Source organism: Ischnura elegans (assembly GCF_921293095.1).
Source record: "Ischnura elegans chromosome 13 unlocalized genomic scaffold, ioIscEleg1.1 SUPER_13_unloc_1, whole genome shotgun sequence".
In the NCBI taxonomy this organism is placed as follows: Eukaryota; Metazoa; Arthropoda; class Insecta; order Odonata; family Coenagrionidae; genus Ischnura; species Ischnura elegans.
This window is the reverse complement of record NW_025791657.1, coordinates 8,490,555-8,507,826: the sequence shown is the minus strand read 5'-3', so window position 1 is coordinate 8,507,826 and position 17,272 is coordinate 8,490,555. Positions and strand designations below refer to the sequence as shown.

Here is a 17,272-nt window from a genome sequence, read left to right as displayed (position 1 = left end):
TACCTTCTCATAGAATTTGAAATATGTTCCTCCATATTCTGTCAAGCAAATAAAGTTAAGCATTCCAAAGTTGTCCTTACCCTTTGCAGTCCACACAAGAGGAACATGTGACACTCACCTCACCACTGCATAATGAAACACTTGCACTCTTTCACAAACTTAATCACTTTTTCCTACATACATATTAGTCTCTTGCCAAAACCTAATTTTACTGACGGTTCCATCACAGAATAGTCTTATATTGCTTTTGCTTGACCTGAAAGGAAGATTTGGTTCCAGGATGATGGTAAAAAATATCCTACACTTCAGCAGATAAATCTTTCTAATTTAGAAGTTCACCATTGAGATATCCCATGCTTGACACATTCCACATTCCCTAAACATGATTATGGCTTCAAATGGACTGAATCTCAAGATAGCTAACTAACTATGCATTTGTTCCTGCAATCTTCCTTCCTTAAATCAACGAAAGAAATAGCCAAAACTCATTTCACCTGTTTCTAATCATGTTACTGTTACCTAATTATTATTTACGGTGATATATCTTATGTAAAATGTTTTAGAAAAACTTCTGTTAAGCTCTCAAATGTCCTGAAGGCAAACCCCACAAAGTGGCACTGCTGTAGCCTGTGTCGCCTCTTGTCAGAGACTGGATCACAAGATTATTTTGGTCGTCTCAAGAAACCTCTCCTATTGGGAAGTTAGGATTTAAATTCAACTACAGTTGCATCAAAATTCATTAGTTTTCTCTCTGTATTGTGTTTGCGCTCACATACTATCTTACTAATGAGGTAAAGATAGTAACTACTATGTACCATTCATTTAAAGTCAGTTTACCTAGTATGTGCATTTCATGTGGCTCATCATGACGTACTTCCACATACATGTAGTGCTTCTCCTTATTATTTAATTTTCTCTCAATTATTTCATATCTTCCACATTTTTTTCTTCTACGAATTGATGCCCAAACTTCATGCTCATTATCTACTAAATGGTTTATTGCTCCAACATTGCTTCAATTTCCTGTACCATAGCTGTAGTGAGACATATCTCACCTCATATCCTGTAACCCTGTCTCAACGTGTGGCATGTTTACTTAGTGATCGTATTGGTCTCCTATCATGTGGAGGTTGTCATTTATCATTTGAGTCACAACAGTTATTTTTGAAATTTTCTGTGATGATTGCATTCCGCTAACTATCTATATCTCATTGCAACAAACTGTTGTCACTTATGATGCATGTGCATGTCAAATGTCCATGGAATTGTGAACTTCAAGTGAATTCACTTCCAATATGTCGTATTGTAATTGATATTATTTTACTTTTGTTTTCAGTTATCTTATAAATAAATGACCATGCACATAAAAGTAAGAGTTACCAAGATTTCTCATGTTATTAACTACCAGAATGCCAATTAACTTAGGTAAAGCAAACTAAGGTAGGTAAATAACTTAGGTAAATACACTGAGTAATTTTGTCATAAGACTACATTCATGAACATAGTTTCTTATGTTGGAGTAGCATTAGTGAGGATAAATTACACTGTGCGAAAGATCAATACTACTGATATCTTTATTCTAACTTCACAGCAGCACTATACCACAGAGTAGGGATATACAGAGATGACAAAATGGCTGAAGGCGGTAATCAGCTCATTGTGCATTTCACCATGTTCTAAATAAGGAAACGTGACTTGAGTTGCTATCGTTGCTATCATTCGCCAATACCAATTATGTGCGTGCCACAGTGTATGGTGCGAAATTCAAAGCATTCAAGATTTTAGCTGTAGCATAATTAATCGAGATCTCGAATATGGAATACTTTCTAGCATTTGAGCATTTGCGGATACTGTTTGCACATCTCTACAAAAACGGTTTCTCTCGTGAGTGTTTTTGCATGTGATTGGAGAGAGAAGAACTCGAAGTGAAAGACTTGCCACAAATCTTGCATGTAAACGGTCTCTTGTCTGTGTGTGTACGCAAGTGTTGATGAGACTTTCTTTTCTATTGAAAGATTTAGTGATAACATGAAAAAGATTTCTATCCTGTGTGCATATGGATGTGTTGGATGAGACTGTCCTTTCTAGTGAAAGTCTTTGCACAATAATTACATGAAAAAGGCTTCTCTCCTGTGTGTACACGCGAGTGTTGGATGAGTTTTTCCTTTCTAGTGAAAGTCTTAGCACAAAATTTACATGAAAAAGGCTTCTCCCCTGTGTGTGCACGCGAGTGTTGGATGAGATTTTCCTTTCTAGTGAAAGTCTTAGCACAAAATTTACATGAAAAAGGCTTCTCCCCTGTGTGTACACGCGAGTGTTGGATGAGTTTGTCCTTTCTGGCGAAAGCCTTTGCGCAATGATTGCACGAAAAAGGCTTCTCCCCTGTGTGGGTGCGCAAATGTTTCATGAGGCTGCATTTAAGAGAGAAAGACTTTGCGCAATCAATGCATGAAAATGGTTTCTCTTGCGTGTGCGAGCGCATGTGTTTAGTAATGTGAGACTTCGAGGCAAAAGACTTGCTGCAGATCTCGCATGTAAACGGTCTCTCCCCTGTGTGTACACGCGAGTGCAGGATGAGACTGTCCTTTCTAGTGAAAGTCTTTGCACAATAATTACATGAAAAAGGCTTCTCCCCTGTGTGCGTATACATGTGTTGGATGAGTGTATTTTTTCTAGTGTAAGCCTTTGAGCAATAATTGCACGAAAAGGGCTTCTCCCCTGTGTGTAGACGCAAGTGTAGGATGAGTTTCTCCTTTATACTGAAAGCCTTCGCACAATAATTGCACGAAAAAGGCTTCTCCCCTGTGTGCATATGCATGTGTTGGACGAGTGCATTTTTTGCAGTGTAAGCCTTTGAGCAATAATTGCACGAAAACGGCTTCTCCCCTGTGTGTACACGCAAGTGTAGGATGAGTTTCTCATTTATGCTGAAAGCCTTTGCGCAATAATTGCAAGAAAAAGGCTTCTCCCCTGTGTGGGTGCGCAAATGTTGTATGAGTTTCGCCTTACTAGCAAAAGCCTTTGCGCAATAATTGCACGAAAAGGGCTTCTCCCCCTTGTGGGTGCGCAAATGCGTTATGAGGTTGCATTTAAGAGAGAAAGACTTCGCGCAATCACTACATGAAAAAGGCTTCTCTTTCGTGTGCGTGCGCATGTGTTGGGTTATGCGAGACTTCGAAGCGAAAGACTTTGTGCAGATCGTACACGGATAACGTTTTCTTTCCTTGTGCGAACGCATGTGATTGCTAAGACCGCTCCTCAGCCGGAACGACTTGTTGCAGACGCTGCAATTGAAACGCCCTCCTTTTGCGCCTCCTAGCGCATCATTTCTGAGGTTTCTCACGCAAGAGGTGGTGGACTCTGAGGACATATTCTTCGTGTATGGTTTCCCATCCCCATCAGAACTTCCCACTCGTTCCGCAGTTTTCCTCTCTCCAATTCCACCACAGATTTCTAAAACAGGCGTATTTACTTTTTGCATCGGCCCTCGTCTTTTCCTTTTCAACCCCATCAATGTCTCGGAGGTGGACGACTCACAAGAATTATTACTTTCTTCTCTTGATGCGGGGACTGTAAAAGACTCATCTTTTCCCATAGATGATTCATCATTAGGATCCAAATTGCTGGTACCAGAATGAATTTCCATGTGTTTGATCAGATCATTGGTGTTGAATCCATATCTGCAGTGGGAGCAATAATTTAAGTTTTCGTTTGAATTTTTACCATTTCTAGGACTTTTTATGAAGCGATTACTTATCGCTTCATTGTCTCCCCTGACCGCCTCAACTCCACTTCTTCTGCTTTCACCTACTCTGATTAACCTAAGGCTATCAGTGATATTTGGTGCGTCACCTCTACCCCCAAAAACATTCATTGTGACTCCATTTCCACTGTTTCTAGATGCTGGAATGTGTTTCATATAACTGTGTCCATCATCAGGAATTGAGTTAGGCAGTACCTTATCAGCATGATGACCAATGCCTTCTTTCAAATCTTTGTCCATCACACTCGTTCCATCCCAACATGGGGATGCCACAGTCTTGGATTGAATGTGTGTCACTGAGGCTGATGAACCAATACAGTCATCGTTAAGGTCATTCCATACATTTCTTTCTGCCAGCAGGTATGAAGTTGGTGTTGTTTCTACCAGCACTTGGTCAGGAGTTGACAGCCCTAGAAAAGAAAATCATATTACAATCTAGGACTCACAGATCTAATTTTTTTTAACCATTTGATAGATAGAAACCTATTCCTTCCTAAACATATTCCTATAACTATTCCTTAAGGAAAGGCAGGCATCCATAATAATTACTATCTTGAAATTGTCGATGAAAAAAGAAATCATCCCCTATACAAATTTGTTCACTCAAAAGACAAATAGGAGTTCAGTAATTTTGTGTTATGCATATTGTAATGTTCCAAAAACTGATTTTTAAAATGACAATAATTTTTCATTTAGGAATACTTAAGGAGAGAATTATGCTTTCCTTTCACTCCTATGCAAGTAGATCAGATGTCGGTCTTTTTTGGATTTTTCAATATTGCTACAATTTTGTCCAAAATGAAAAGTCAGGCATCAAAAATTATGTCATATCAAGCTTGAAAATTGCTGAAGAAAAACGAAATCATGCCCTTTAAAAAATATATTCATTTAAACGACAAAAACGTGTGTTCAGTGGTTATGGATTATACACATCATAATGTTCCTTAAGTATATACTTAAAATGGCATAAAATTTTCTTTTGAAAATACTTGAAGAAAAAATACTGTTGCCTTATCCTCCTATGTGAGAGAACAACAATTATCAAAATCTTTAAGCTTTATATAATTTCTTGAATGTTAAAGTTGCTACAGATTTTTCAATATCAGTTTACTTTTAGCAGCTAATACTTTTGACACCAATAAGTAAATATTTTTCATAAATTACTTAGCAACTGATATCACATATGCCATGGAAGAGGCCACAATTCCTGCATTTTTATTTTGGAATTCACAGCACATTTTTGTTGAAAAAGAAGGAATACATCAACCATGAATCAAGTCTAGTTTACAATCAGAGGTATGTCTGAGTAAAAAAAATAAAATTTGTAAAAAATTAAATAACTTCCTCCTTTTGTCCATTTGAGGATAACAGTAAAAAAAGTTATAAGGGTAGCGATTACATTTTTCCAGGTTGACTACCATATATCCATCTAAATCATTTCCCGATCAACTTCCTGATGAGATCCACATAAGTATATTGAAATATTAGGGATTATAATTTTTTTTATCAATAACAGCAAGCTGCTACACATAAGTTATTAAAATTGAGTTGTGCTGCATCTTAGCTGCATTGATTTGTCTTCTGGCGTTTACTTCTGAAATCCATAATATATCTACTTACTTTCTGTTACAAAGTATTTTCTGACATGATTCACTGTTAAACGTAGCCAAGCACAATTGCCAACCCCACAAAAATAAATAAGACAGAGTGGGTTCCAAAGTCCATGCTAATTTTATAAGTTCGATATGCTAATACCACTTCTGGACTTACAGTCTCAGTAACTTGTGATCACTAATTTGGCTGTAATTAATGCTAGAAATCCATGTAAAATCCAACAATGCTTAAATAATACAAATAATTTACCCGGGTATTAATAATATAAATAATATCAATATGTACCCTGGTTTTCTCTTTCTTCTTATTTGGGACCGGTTGGGTCCCAAATAAAAAAAGAAAACCAGGGTAACTCAACCCCAAAAAAGAACTCCGCACAGAGAGGTTTCAAATATTCTTATGCTACCCATAGCACAGAAAACGTTTTCCTTCAGTAGACGCAGGCGGGAAAGAATTCAGAATGACATTTGAGTGTCAAAACTAGGCAAAAAATAGGCATTGGAGTAGTACATAAATGAGTGAAAAATACCACTGGTGTTGTATATTTCAACATGGACAAATCACATTTCTACCAAAAGAAGTCGGAAACAATTTAATTCAGTCATTTCACCGAATTCCACCCACATGTTTTATATAAATACCACCCTTATTTGTACAGGCACTGGTTTCCCATGCTAAGCACTCGTAATGGATCATTATTAATTAGAAATTTTTGTCTATAACACCAGTCATAAAGAACTCATTTGTTGAAGTCCATTGACTGAACTAGAGTGGAGATCTTATTTGAATCTTTCACTGCCATAAATGCAGTATGTCACTAAATATAAATGAAATTTTAGTAGCCAATATAAGTCAAAAATTGATCGACTTCAGCAGAACAAAATATTTTACATTAAAAGGACTTATACTATAAATAAATGTTGAAGGAAATTATAACATTTCTATAGAATATATTACACTTCATATTATTAGAAATCTAGACCACACAAATGTAAACATAAACGTTCTCTCATATTTAAGAGACATGTAAACTAAATTAAACAAAACTTACACATGGGTGACTAACTTAGGTTCTACATGCTTCAAAAATGTTACAACAACCTCTCCACGCATATATAATAGCAAGACCTAGAGTTTACTCACCTATAACCTCAGTCATAGAGTCATTGGTCATTTTAGAATTACCAATCAGTTTTTCGTCCTCTGTAAACAAAGGCTGAAAGTAGGAATCAACTCATTAATCATGAATGCACATAGAATCAGTATTATTTTAATAAACGATTTTTTTACAATATAGAACTTTCTTCCAGACATACACAGCAATGAACACTTTGTTATTTCTTTCAACAATGAGACAGACTTTGAATAATGTTCATTCTTAATTGAATAACTGTTCCTTAAGGCCTGGTTACACGGTGCATTAACCCGTACGGGTTAATGTCTAAATGTATGAACGCGAAAATGAACGGAAAAATTCACCGTGTAACCACCCCAAAATGTACAAATGCATGAACGCGTGAACGGAAAATAGAACCTGTTCTAATTTCGTTCATGCATTCGCACAAGTTGATAACAGAGCCACCTGGTGGGAAACAACACATTTAGTTGTCATCTGCAGGGCTATTCCACGGCAGTCTTGGCTATTGAGTAACTCTTTACATGTATTTGTTCATTTGCACTGCATCGTAACTGCTTGAATCCTACCACAAACTCACCATTTGCATCTACACTAATATTCGTATAGATTATCCCTGTATGTATGCCGGACATACGAAGTTTATGCCTATGGTATCTTATTGGTTGTATTATGCCGGAACAAAACAATCGATGAGGTTGTCACAGAGTTTTCAACACGACATTTGTGAAATACAACGGCTATCATAGGACTTATAGAACACATTTAAACATAATTTATATCATACGAATTAACGACAATTCTACCTTTTATACGTACGAGGTGGGAATGCGCTGGCCCGCCACAAAAATACGACTCACATTACGCAAGTTCATAAATCGACAAGACCTCTAAACCAACATCTTTTCCATCAACAGCAAATATCTTCTTAACTTTATAACCGTCCCGGACAAAAGTAGAACAAAGTATTAAAAATATCTACTCTCATACATCATCTACACTCAGTGAAACAGATGACAGAAAAATGTCTAGTAAACACGGCTTAAAAACAAGATAGGTCTACAAATGTTCAGCCTAAGTATTAACTTTGATAACGGTTTGAAATAAATAGAGTACTATTGAGATATAGCATTAAGCGAGCGATAACGACAAATATTAAATATTACTGGCACGAAATGAAACAACTTCGGCAACTACAATGAAAACAACTGTTTACACGGCAGCGCAAATGTATTACCAGTATGTGAAATTTCCTGGTCCTACAGGAAACAACGAAAAGAGAATTATTTTCTGGTAGGTATCGTCTGCTTCCTACATAATGATACTGTTTTCACATTTAAATTTTGCGCACTGTAAAGGGAATAAACAAAAACTAAACGCCTCGCGTTACGAGAAAATGTGTGAAAACTTGTGCGAACGCATGTACCGTGTAACCGCTCATTCATGCTCCTCGTTCACGCAAACGTCCATGAATTCAGACATGCAAACAGACATGCATTCACACATTAACCCGTACGGGTTAATGCACCGTGTAACCAGGCCTTTAAATACTGTGCCATTCATGTGATCATTTATGCAATTTTTATCGTTGACTTCATTTTCTAATGATTCATACTGAGTGTAGAGTTACTTTTATAGCAGATAGTAATTCCATTACCCAATGGAAAAGTAGCCACTGTCCATGGAAGCGATATACATTAATAACATTACCAACCCTACAAAGGTCATAATTCCTGATTCTCCATTACTTCAGTGGGTACTCGTCAGAATCCCTTGAGAAAGCAACCAGAATCAGTCGGTTATGTTGGGCCATCCCAGTAATTGATGTGGTGACATAGCCCAAAATATTTTATTCAACAGTAATAATTCCTGTGCTGCAAAGAATTAAGGCTATATTTTGGTACAGGGCAATCTTTTTGTAAAGTAAATATCTGTGAAACGAAGCAACAGTTCTTCGGTTTTGGTCCTTTAAACAACTAGGAGACGCCATATTTATTTAACAAAATCATTCACTTAATTGTTCACCCAACCGCGGTCTTAACCATGGTCAGTACCACCTTGGACCTACAGCATCATCTGAACAGGAATTGGGTGGTTTCCTATTATTTTTTTATTGCCTAAACGAAAGATTATACCTCTGGAGTACGCATTTAACACTTATGGATTTTTATATGACAATATCTATTTTTCGGGATTAAATGAAGTGAAAATTTTCAAGTTCACAAAAATGTGACAGCTAAGTATGAATGATGGGAAAAGCCCACGTGACTTCATTCTGGTTCCCGCTGCCATCGTGTGAGGTGGCCTTGTGGCGATGATATGTGAGCTGTGGTGATGCACGCTGCTAGCAGGTAGCAGAGTGCCCTGCTTGCAAATAGTGCTTGGCTTGAATAAGGATTATTAGTACCTTATCAAACGAAGGAAACTTTACAACCATAGGCAGTTTTAATAGGTGATTTGTAAGACATGTTTCCCTGAGCTCTGTGCCTCGTGTATGCATTGGTAATCTCAGAGATTGTAAAACTCCTATCCACTCATATAAAAACTAGATCCCAGTGATTTCACATGGATTGGCATCGCATGGGTGCCAATCTGGCCTTTTTCAAATCAGGTTAAAATGGACCATTGCCATACGTCTAAACTGGGATTTCTATAACGAAATAATTTGTATATTATGAATTCACTAATGGTGGGTAATGAATTGAACCAATGCCTTTCGTTTTCTACGATGAAGGAAACTACCCAATGATCCTCGCTCTCTTTTACTTCTATGACACTTTATTCTTCGCACTTATACAAACGGGACTCTCCAGCCCAAACACTCTCCATGTCTCTCGGCTCACTCGACTCAACTGTCCTTACGGCTTCTCGATGCGTCCCCTCGAGCCACCTCAGTTGGTTCACAGTCACTCCTTCAGGGGGCAGCATCTCCCGGGGGGGGGGGGGGCACGCTGCCTGGCGGCATAACAGGAGTTAATCTGAGTAAATCCCACTTAACTCCTGGGGCTGGGTCTGTGAAAACTTTGCATGGTTGGCGCTTGAAGGAACATGCATCCTTTGCATTCGCAGTGCCAAGAGCTGACTAGGACAGATGTGAACAGAATAGAGTTTTGAAGCAGTAGTCGCACTCCACTGGCCAATCAATCCCAAGGGAACATTTTGTAACTTTACCAATAACTTAACTGTTCCTCCTTCAAAATCTCCTCCTTACTGCTGAAGCTTCGTTGGTGTGCATTATCACACTTATTGTTTCAAAATGATAATTTCATTCTTCTCTTCATACCTCCAGCTAATAATGGCCACACCAACATTGCTTACCATAATCTGGTGGTAGCATTAAAAATACTGTTATATGTATAGGTAACCTATACATATAACAGTATTTTTAATGCTACCACCAGATTATGGTAAGCAATGTTGGTGTGGCCATTATTAGCTGGAGGTATGAAGAGAAGAATGAAATTATCATTTTGAAACAATAAGTGTGATAATGCACACCAACGAAGCTTCAGCAGTAAGGAGGAGATTTTGAAGGAGGAACAGTTAAGTTATTGGTAAAGTTACAAAATGTTCCCTTGGGATTGATTGGCCAGTGGAGTGCGACTACTGCTTCAAAACTCTATTCTGTTCACATCTGTCCTAGTCAGCTCTTGGCACTGCGAATGCAAAGGATGCATGTTCCTTCAAGCGCCAACCATGCAAAGTTTTCACAGACCCAGCCCCAGGAGTTAAGTGGGATTTACTCAGATTAACTCCTGTTACGCCGCCAGGCAGCGTGCCCCCCCCCCCGGGAGATGCTGCCCCCTGAAGGAGTGACTGTGAACCAACTGAGGTGGCTCGAGGGGACGCATCGAGAAGCCGTAAGGACAGTTGAGTCGAGTGAGCCGAGAGACATGGAGAGTGTTTGGGCTGGAGAGTCCCGTTTGTATAAGTGCGAAGAATAAAGTGTCATAGAAGTAAAAGAGAGCGAGGATCATTTCGAGAGTAACCCAAGGTCACTTTAACACTCCCATGCACCCCTCTTTTCTCCCCAGATAAACATTATTCAAATCCAAACGCAGAATTTAAAAGTCAGAGCAAACACTAGTTTGATATATTTATAACATTATCATCGGCAAATATATGCATTTTACTGCTTTTTCAGGAGCAAAATTCAAACATGTAGGTAATGAACAAAAGGGACAGATTACATTACCATGTGAGACAAAAAATGAGTGCTTCTACTAAATGATGTCAGGAAAGTTCCAGAGAGGAATGAATTTTTGAGGCAGAAAAACTTAACATGGTAAAAGTGCACTTACCTCGTCATCAACTTCCAGGGGGTCTACAGCATCACTTGAGGTGCCAACTGCATTCAGTGAGATAAATGCAGGATAATTCTCCTCATCGAGGAGCTCTTCCTTCTCCTCTTTCTCATTAAATAAAAGGGAATGTTGAGTGTCACTCAATAAAAGCTATATAATAATTATAACATCTCTAATCCATAATAATAGAAACATGTCAAATTCCAGAGACCACTCAAGCTGGTCGAAACTGTGGATGCCTGAAATTCTTATGACCAAACTTAACCCTTTCACTGCCAGCCAATTTCAAGTGGGATGTACGAAGACTGCCAAGGCTATTTTCTGAAATTAGCATCATTTCAGATTTAAAAATTTTCAGCAACTCAATTTTACTTAATGCGTCTAGATATTTTTCCCAATTCTTAAGATATATTTACCTCTTATAACCATAGATAGATTATGGGGGTTTACATAAATAACAGCCATTGAAAAGGTCACAATCAGGAAAAAAAGTGAAATAATGGGGAACATGCATGAAATTTGTTCATCATGCTAGTTAGTCTCATTGAATAGAAAATTTTCTCACAACTCCAAATACATGAGCCAAAACTCTCCTAGTACTCTGCTAATGTCAATAATTGCTAATTAAAAATGCTCGAATATTGCTTGAAGTCACGTGGCCTGAAACGCCTCCTTACGTCATCGCACGGTACACCTTTCACTTCGCTAAAAGAGTAGAGTGGTAGAGCCTTGAATGCAAGATATCGAAGTAAAAATCTTCGTCGAGCTGTGTAGTAGTTCCTAAAAGGACAAATTGACTCAAGAGGGATTTAAAAAAGGAAAATACCTCAGTTTACTTTCGCTCGATTTCTTTATGGTGGCTAATTTTTTTTTCATTCCAAATCTCCCCAAACAATCCCCTTTATTTATTTCAACAACGCCTTGGCAACCCAAAATATTCACAGTCTGCATTTTGTCGTTACAACAGCAATTATTTTCGCCAAATTTGCATTTGAACCTTCGTAGATCGATTTTCTATCCACTTCTACAGTCTGTCATCAGTGGATTCCGTGCCGTGACGTCACGCTCCGATGACGTTTTGTTTTCAAGCAGCCAATGAAGATCAATTTTTAAAGTCTCATAACTCAGCTGAGAAGCATTATTCATAGGCAAAATTTCGGCAAGTACATTTGAGGTAGAGGCCTTCTTATTCTAGTACTTAAAAAAAATTGTGCATGCTCCCCATTAGGGCCGATAAATTGGCCCCTGGCATTTTTCGCTCAACCAGCGAGGGCAGATGTATCGGCCCGATGGCAGTGAAAGGGTTAATACACTTGCTGACTCAGCAACAGCAAGCAAACATCGTCGCCTGGCAACCCAGGGGTTGCATATTTTGTTCTTCCAGCTTCACCAACCTAGATGTTTCAACATTCTCAATGTTGGCGAAAGATGCTGGTGGTCTTGACACCAATTCTCTTTTCGCTGTTTCATTTCTTTCCACTATTTCAGGAAAATTGTCATGCATTTCGTAAAAATGGAAACATTGAGACAATCCACATGCATCCTGAAAATCTATGGGGCCAAAGTGCAGAGTTTAACCCTCATATGGATTTACGAATTTAGCTACGTCACTGGATTTACGGTGCTGCAGAGATGGAGTTTCATTTTTTGTAAATTTCTTTCAATGTTAGCGTTTGTTTACAAGTTTTCTATTGATAATGGTAAATACAGTAGACTATCGTTATTACGAAATTTACAGGACCGAAAATCCAGAGGTTCGTAATAACGAAGTTTGTATGAACGATTCTTTCAGGAATCGTCGGAAAAACCAGTTCCTAACTTCATACCGGAATGAATGATACTTTGTTCAGATTATGCCCAGAGTACGATTTCCTCTACACCGCATGGCGTATCAACGGCCAAATAAAAGGCGCCAAATTCCAAATTTGAAATTTTTGAATGTTGTCATACCTGAAAGTTCGTAAATCGAATGTGCGTAGGAAGAGAACTAACTGTAGATCGAACTGACGAGCTGTAATGAGTCTGTCATCATGATTCCCCATGAATGAAGCTTATTGTATAACGTTTCGCGAATGGTGAAGAAATAACCATAAATGACCCTCTTGGTCACAGTACACGAGGACAACTTAAACGTGGCATGATTATTACAACTTATCGTAGTGAATATCGATCTAAATGCCGTAGCTTATGCGTGGAACTTCGTAATAAAGTTCACTTTGTAACCGCCAGGACCGGGACTGAGGTTCGTAATATCGTAAAAACGAAAATTTCGCAATAAAGTTTCTTTTCCTATAGCCAGGATAGGCCTTTGTCGTTGAGACCAACGATTTTCTTTGTAAAAACGAGTACTTCGTAATAACGTTGTTCGTATTAACGAGAGTCTACTGTACATCTATTATCTTTATTCCTCACAGTGTTTTGCCAGATTTAACCCATTATTGTGGAAGTTATAACAAAAAACTTGAACGCTGCATTCTTTTCCATTTTTTACCGTAATGCTATCTATTTCTGTTCCCTGTGTCTGTTATTTTCAAATGAAAGTTTAAAATTTTTGTGCAATGGTATTTTATATATTTTTTATGATATGCAATGCAGGAAAAATCCGCTTTTTAATGTTTATATTTTTATGTATCTAAATACTAAATATTAGGATCTCATAGAATTCGTTTATGCCCATGTGATATTATTTTGCTTCACTGCGTCCACCCATTATATAATATCTTTGCAGCATATACTGAAGGCTAAGTTATTAAACAATAATAATTGGACTGGTGTAGGTGAAGTGAGAAGAGACGAGTGTTACTTTCGTGATTTTTACAGGATTACGGCAATCAAGTCAAATATTATGAATATTCTGGGAGCTAACATCCTGCATTTCAAAAAAGTAAAGTCTTATGGGTTTTGAAATATAAAGAATATGGGATAATACAAGATGTGTGAAAGAACCCAATGCTGCTTAGGAGGTGGAGCTAGAAGAGCCGGTGTTTTATTTTATAATGCGGAGCCACATTCCCTCACTGAGGACGTTTCCTTAGTGATGGACGGGTAAATTTGATGCGTGGGAGTGCACCAGATGAGGTTTTACTCCTATATTGGTAGGAAATCCAACAAAATAACTTCTTTGAAATATGGGTTACAGGTGGAAGGGGAGAAGGAATAGGTGCCTACTCTCTGCTTGCTGAATTGCTGCTTGGCATAATTCTAAACATAGTAACCACAGGATATGCCAAAAGGTGACTATCACCATGGCAGGTAAGTAGATGCGGAGCGGAAAAGGTGCCCAAGCAAAACTAAGTCGGATGCCATGGAAAAAAACAACTTTGGCAAGCCAAGAATTTCTATGAATAATTCTTATGAAAAGATAAAGTTCTTTCAATGAACATTATAATGAGGCGAACATTATGATTCTTAGATAAAAGAGAAAGCAAAATTTGTATTGTAATATTTTCCTTTTGTAAAACAATTTCATTTTGTCTATAAAGTTTAAAAAATTAAATAATATGATTATAAATATATTATAGCATTTCCTACGGAACATATTTGCTTTGGCATTAACATTATGAGTGCTATTCCCAATGTAGCGACCATGAAATTCTCGGTGCTGCCTCGGTGCCTTAAATCCAATGACGTATCTTTTTCATTAGAAGCAAATGAAATGTAAACTATCAACACTATGCAAACAAAATTGAATATCTAGATGAAGAATAAAAAATAGACTACTGAAAATTTCAAAATGATCCATCGGAATGGAAAATTTTTACACCACTTTTAAAACCACGAGCACCGCTAAGGTGCAGCGAATCCATATGAAGGTTAAAGACCTCTGGCGACTACTTTCACATGCCTCATGAGTGTGGAGACATACAGATTGGTGAAACTGAGAGAACTATTGAAACCAATATATCAGAGCACAAACGTTGCACAAGACTTCGATACCTTGAGGGATCTACAGTAGCCAGCCACTGTATCGCACACAACTATGCCATTCTGATTAACGAAGCCATATTTTTCATCTATGCAGATGGGTATTGGAATCTGCTTAACAAAGAGGTGATTGGAATAGGACTCTCAAACAATAGAATTAATAGAGATGCATGGTTTCAACCAGAGCAAAATATTATTTAAGGAATGGGAAGCACCACCTTTCTATGAGAAGATTAGCAGGATTGTACTACAAGGATCTAATCGGGTGAAAAAGATTCGTGTTTAGGCTTCCTGACATACCAAGACTTTTACCTTGAAAGTAGACAAAATAAAGTTCACCACTCGAGTACTCAATGGAATGAAACACTTTTCTGTCGGAAGAATAGTGATGTTGTACAAAAAAGATTGACTTACATGAAAATAGATAAAGAACTCAATGGTTTCGCAATATATTTTACAACTGGAAAAGTTGCACAACAGAATCTCTCACATTTGAGGGTGACTTCCCATACAAATGCATACATATACTCAACGCAATCCTAATTTTGTCATACAACTAGGAATTTTACTCAAATAAAGGCCATGCTACTCCTAGATGAGAATAAAACTTACCACAATATTGGCTCTGGGTAATTGGCCGTCTTGCATGGGAATGTATATTTCAGTCATTTGAACGGAGCATGCAAACTGTGAAGTTTCTTCAATCGTATCTCGAATACATTCTTTTGCGCTAGCAGAAGATGCCGCATTGTCATTGGCTGCCTCCTCTTCTTTGATGATCTGTGCAGAAAGTAAAAGTGGTAAACAAGGCATGGGATGGCTGATGACTGGACCGCCGGGTATACCATAAGCCCACTCATATAGATCTCTATTAGATTGGGCGGAGTCATGGAGCATGAAAAAAGTAGCCACCATATTTAATGTTAGTGAATATGGAATGCTATACCATATCCAAGGAGGGGCAAAAACATAGAACAAACTACTGTGGACTCAGTTCAGTCATTTTATCAAAATGATGGGTATTCTTGCCTTATGCCAGGAATGAAAGATAAGATGAGTGTGTCCAAAAATGTCTAATAAATATCTAACAATAAGCAAAATATTAAATTCATAGTGGAAGGTTCTCAAGACTATGAACAACAGCAGCAGAAAATTGAGTGAAGGTATACAAAAATTAGTTCATGTAGGTAACTAACTTTTGATGTCTTTTGGTAATCCATTTGAATTGCAAAACGTACAACACCCCATACAAAAGTGGTAAAGAAGGACAAATCCCTAGTCATTGTCATAAAATCCTGTTGACTTTCATCAAAATATCCAAATCTGATCTGATTCCTGTGAATATCAATCTCTCATAAGGAACGAGCTATGTTGTCAGACCGGGCTAGCAGCTGCATCATGATGTCATGGTCTTGCTATTAAACTGTTCCAAACTCAACAGTACTCCGCTTAACTCTCAATTTCAAATCACCCATCTACTCTGTCATGAACAGAAGTGAAAACTGTGTTATATTATCAGAAGAACAACAACTGCTCACCAATGTGAAGACAGTGTGCTCACTTGCTTAATAAACAAATTTGAAGTGTCACTTTAGCAAAAAAACACCGTTCATTATTACGAATAATTAATTTTTAATGACTCACTCATGAAATCTATTCTGTAGTTGGTCATCATTGATCAGGTGAGGGAGAATGCTTTACGTTTCTGCTGAGAGGTGCTGGGAATATTCCACAAAGGAATGATATTGTGCAGTAGAAAAATAGAACTGTACAAGGCACAAGTAAACTCACCAATTCATCAGTGGCTAATGGATCTGACACATCAGTTGAAATTCCTGCTGGATCTGATGTGTACAGCACAGGATAATTCCCTTCACTAAGGTTACCTTCGTCCTTGTCTTTCACATGAAACTAGGAGAGAATAATGGGCTTCACTCAATACAAGGAAAACATTAAGAGCCTAATTTGATAATAAAAAATCCTCTTTTGCTTGAGACCACTCCAGCTGGCCAATGTAATCATAAGATTCTTGCCACTCACAGATCAAACTCCAGAATATCAACGTTCATCTAGGGAGGGGGAGTTATATCACAAAGGGCATGCGGTTCGAATGAGAGTTTTGGTCACTTAGAGCAGAGGTAAAACAGCTGGAATGATAGATCGAGGTTCCACTGTACATTGAATTGTCTTTATCTTTTCTTACTCAGGCTTATAAAGAGGTGCCACAACAGTTATCGCTGGATCCTTCATTGAAATCAAGGAGGAAGGTGGCTTAAAACAAAGAGAGGGCAATAATGAGACACAGCCCAGTTATAGCAAAGACAAATGGCTTGAACAGACATTTCACACTGTTATCAACAAAACTACTCCACCAGATACAAGAAATTTCTATCAGAGGATTTCTGGTGTTGTACAAGTGATATTGACAGGAAAATATTAGTGTGTTTCAGCTTTCTGCCTCATACATTACAACCGGAAAATACCTCAACTGACAATGGCATTACTGTAACTTCCCATAAATTTCCTCATTTT

General features: G+C 37.8%; 1 protein-coding gene across 1 annotated transcript; it reads right to left on the bottom strand.

Moving 5' to 3' along the window:
- Positions 1–2,251: 2,251 nt before the first annotated feature.
- LOC124172560 (zinc finger protein 2 homolog) lies at positions 2,252–15,655 on the bottom strand (the record flags this gene model as incomplete). The annotated part of the gene is made up of 4 exons (XM_046552003.1): positions 15,353–15,655; positions 10,814–10,924; positions 6,521–6,593; positions 2,252–4,173 (listed from the first exon to the last, which is right to left on the bottom strand). Coding segments are annotated over exons 1-4 (2,409 nt in total), but the record flags the coding sequence as incomplete, so codon positions are not given.
- Positions 15,656–17,272: the final 1,617 nt, after the last annotated feature.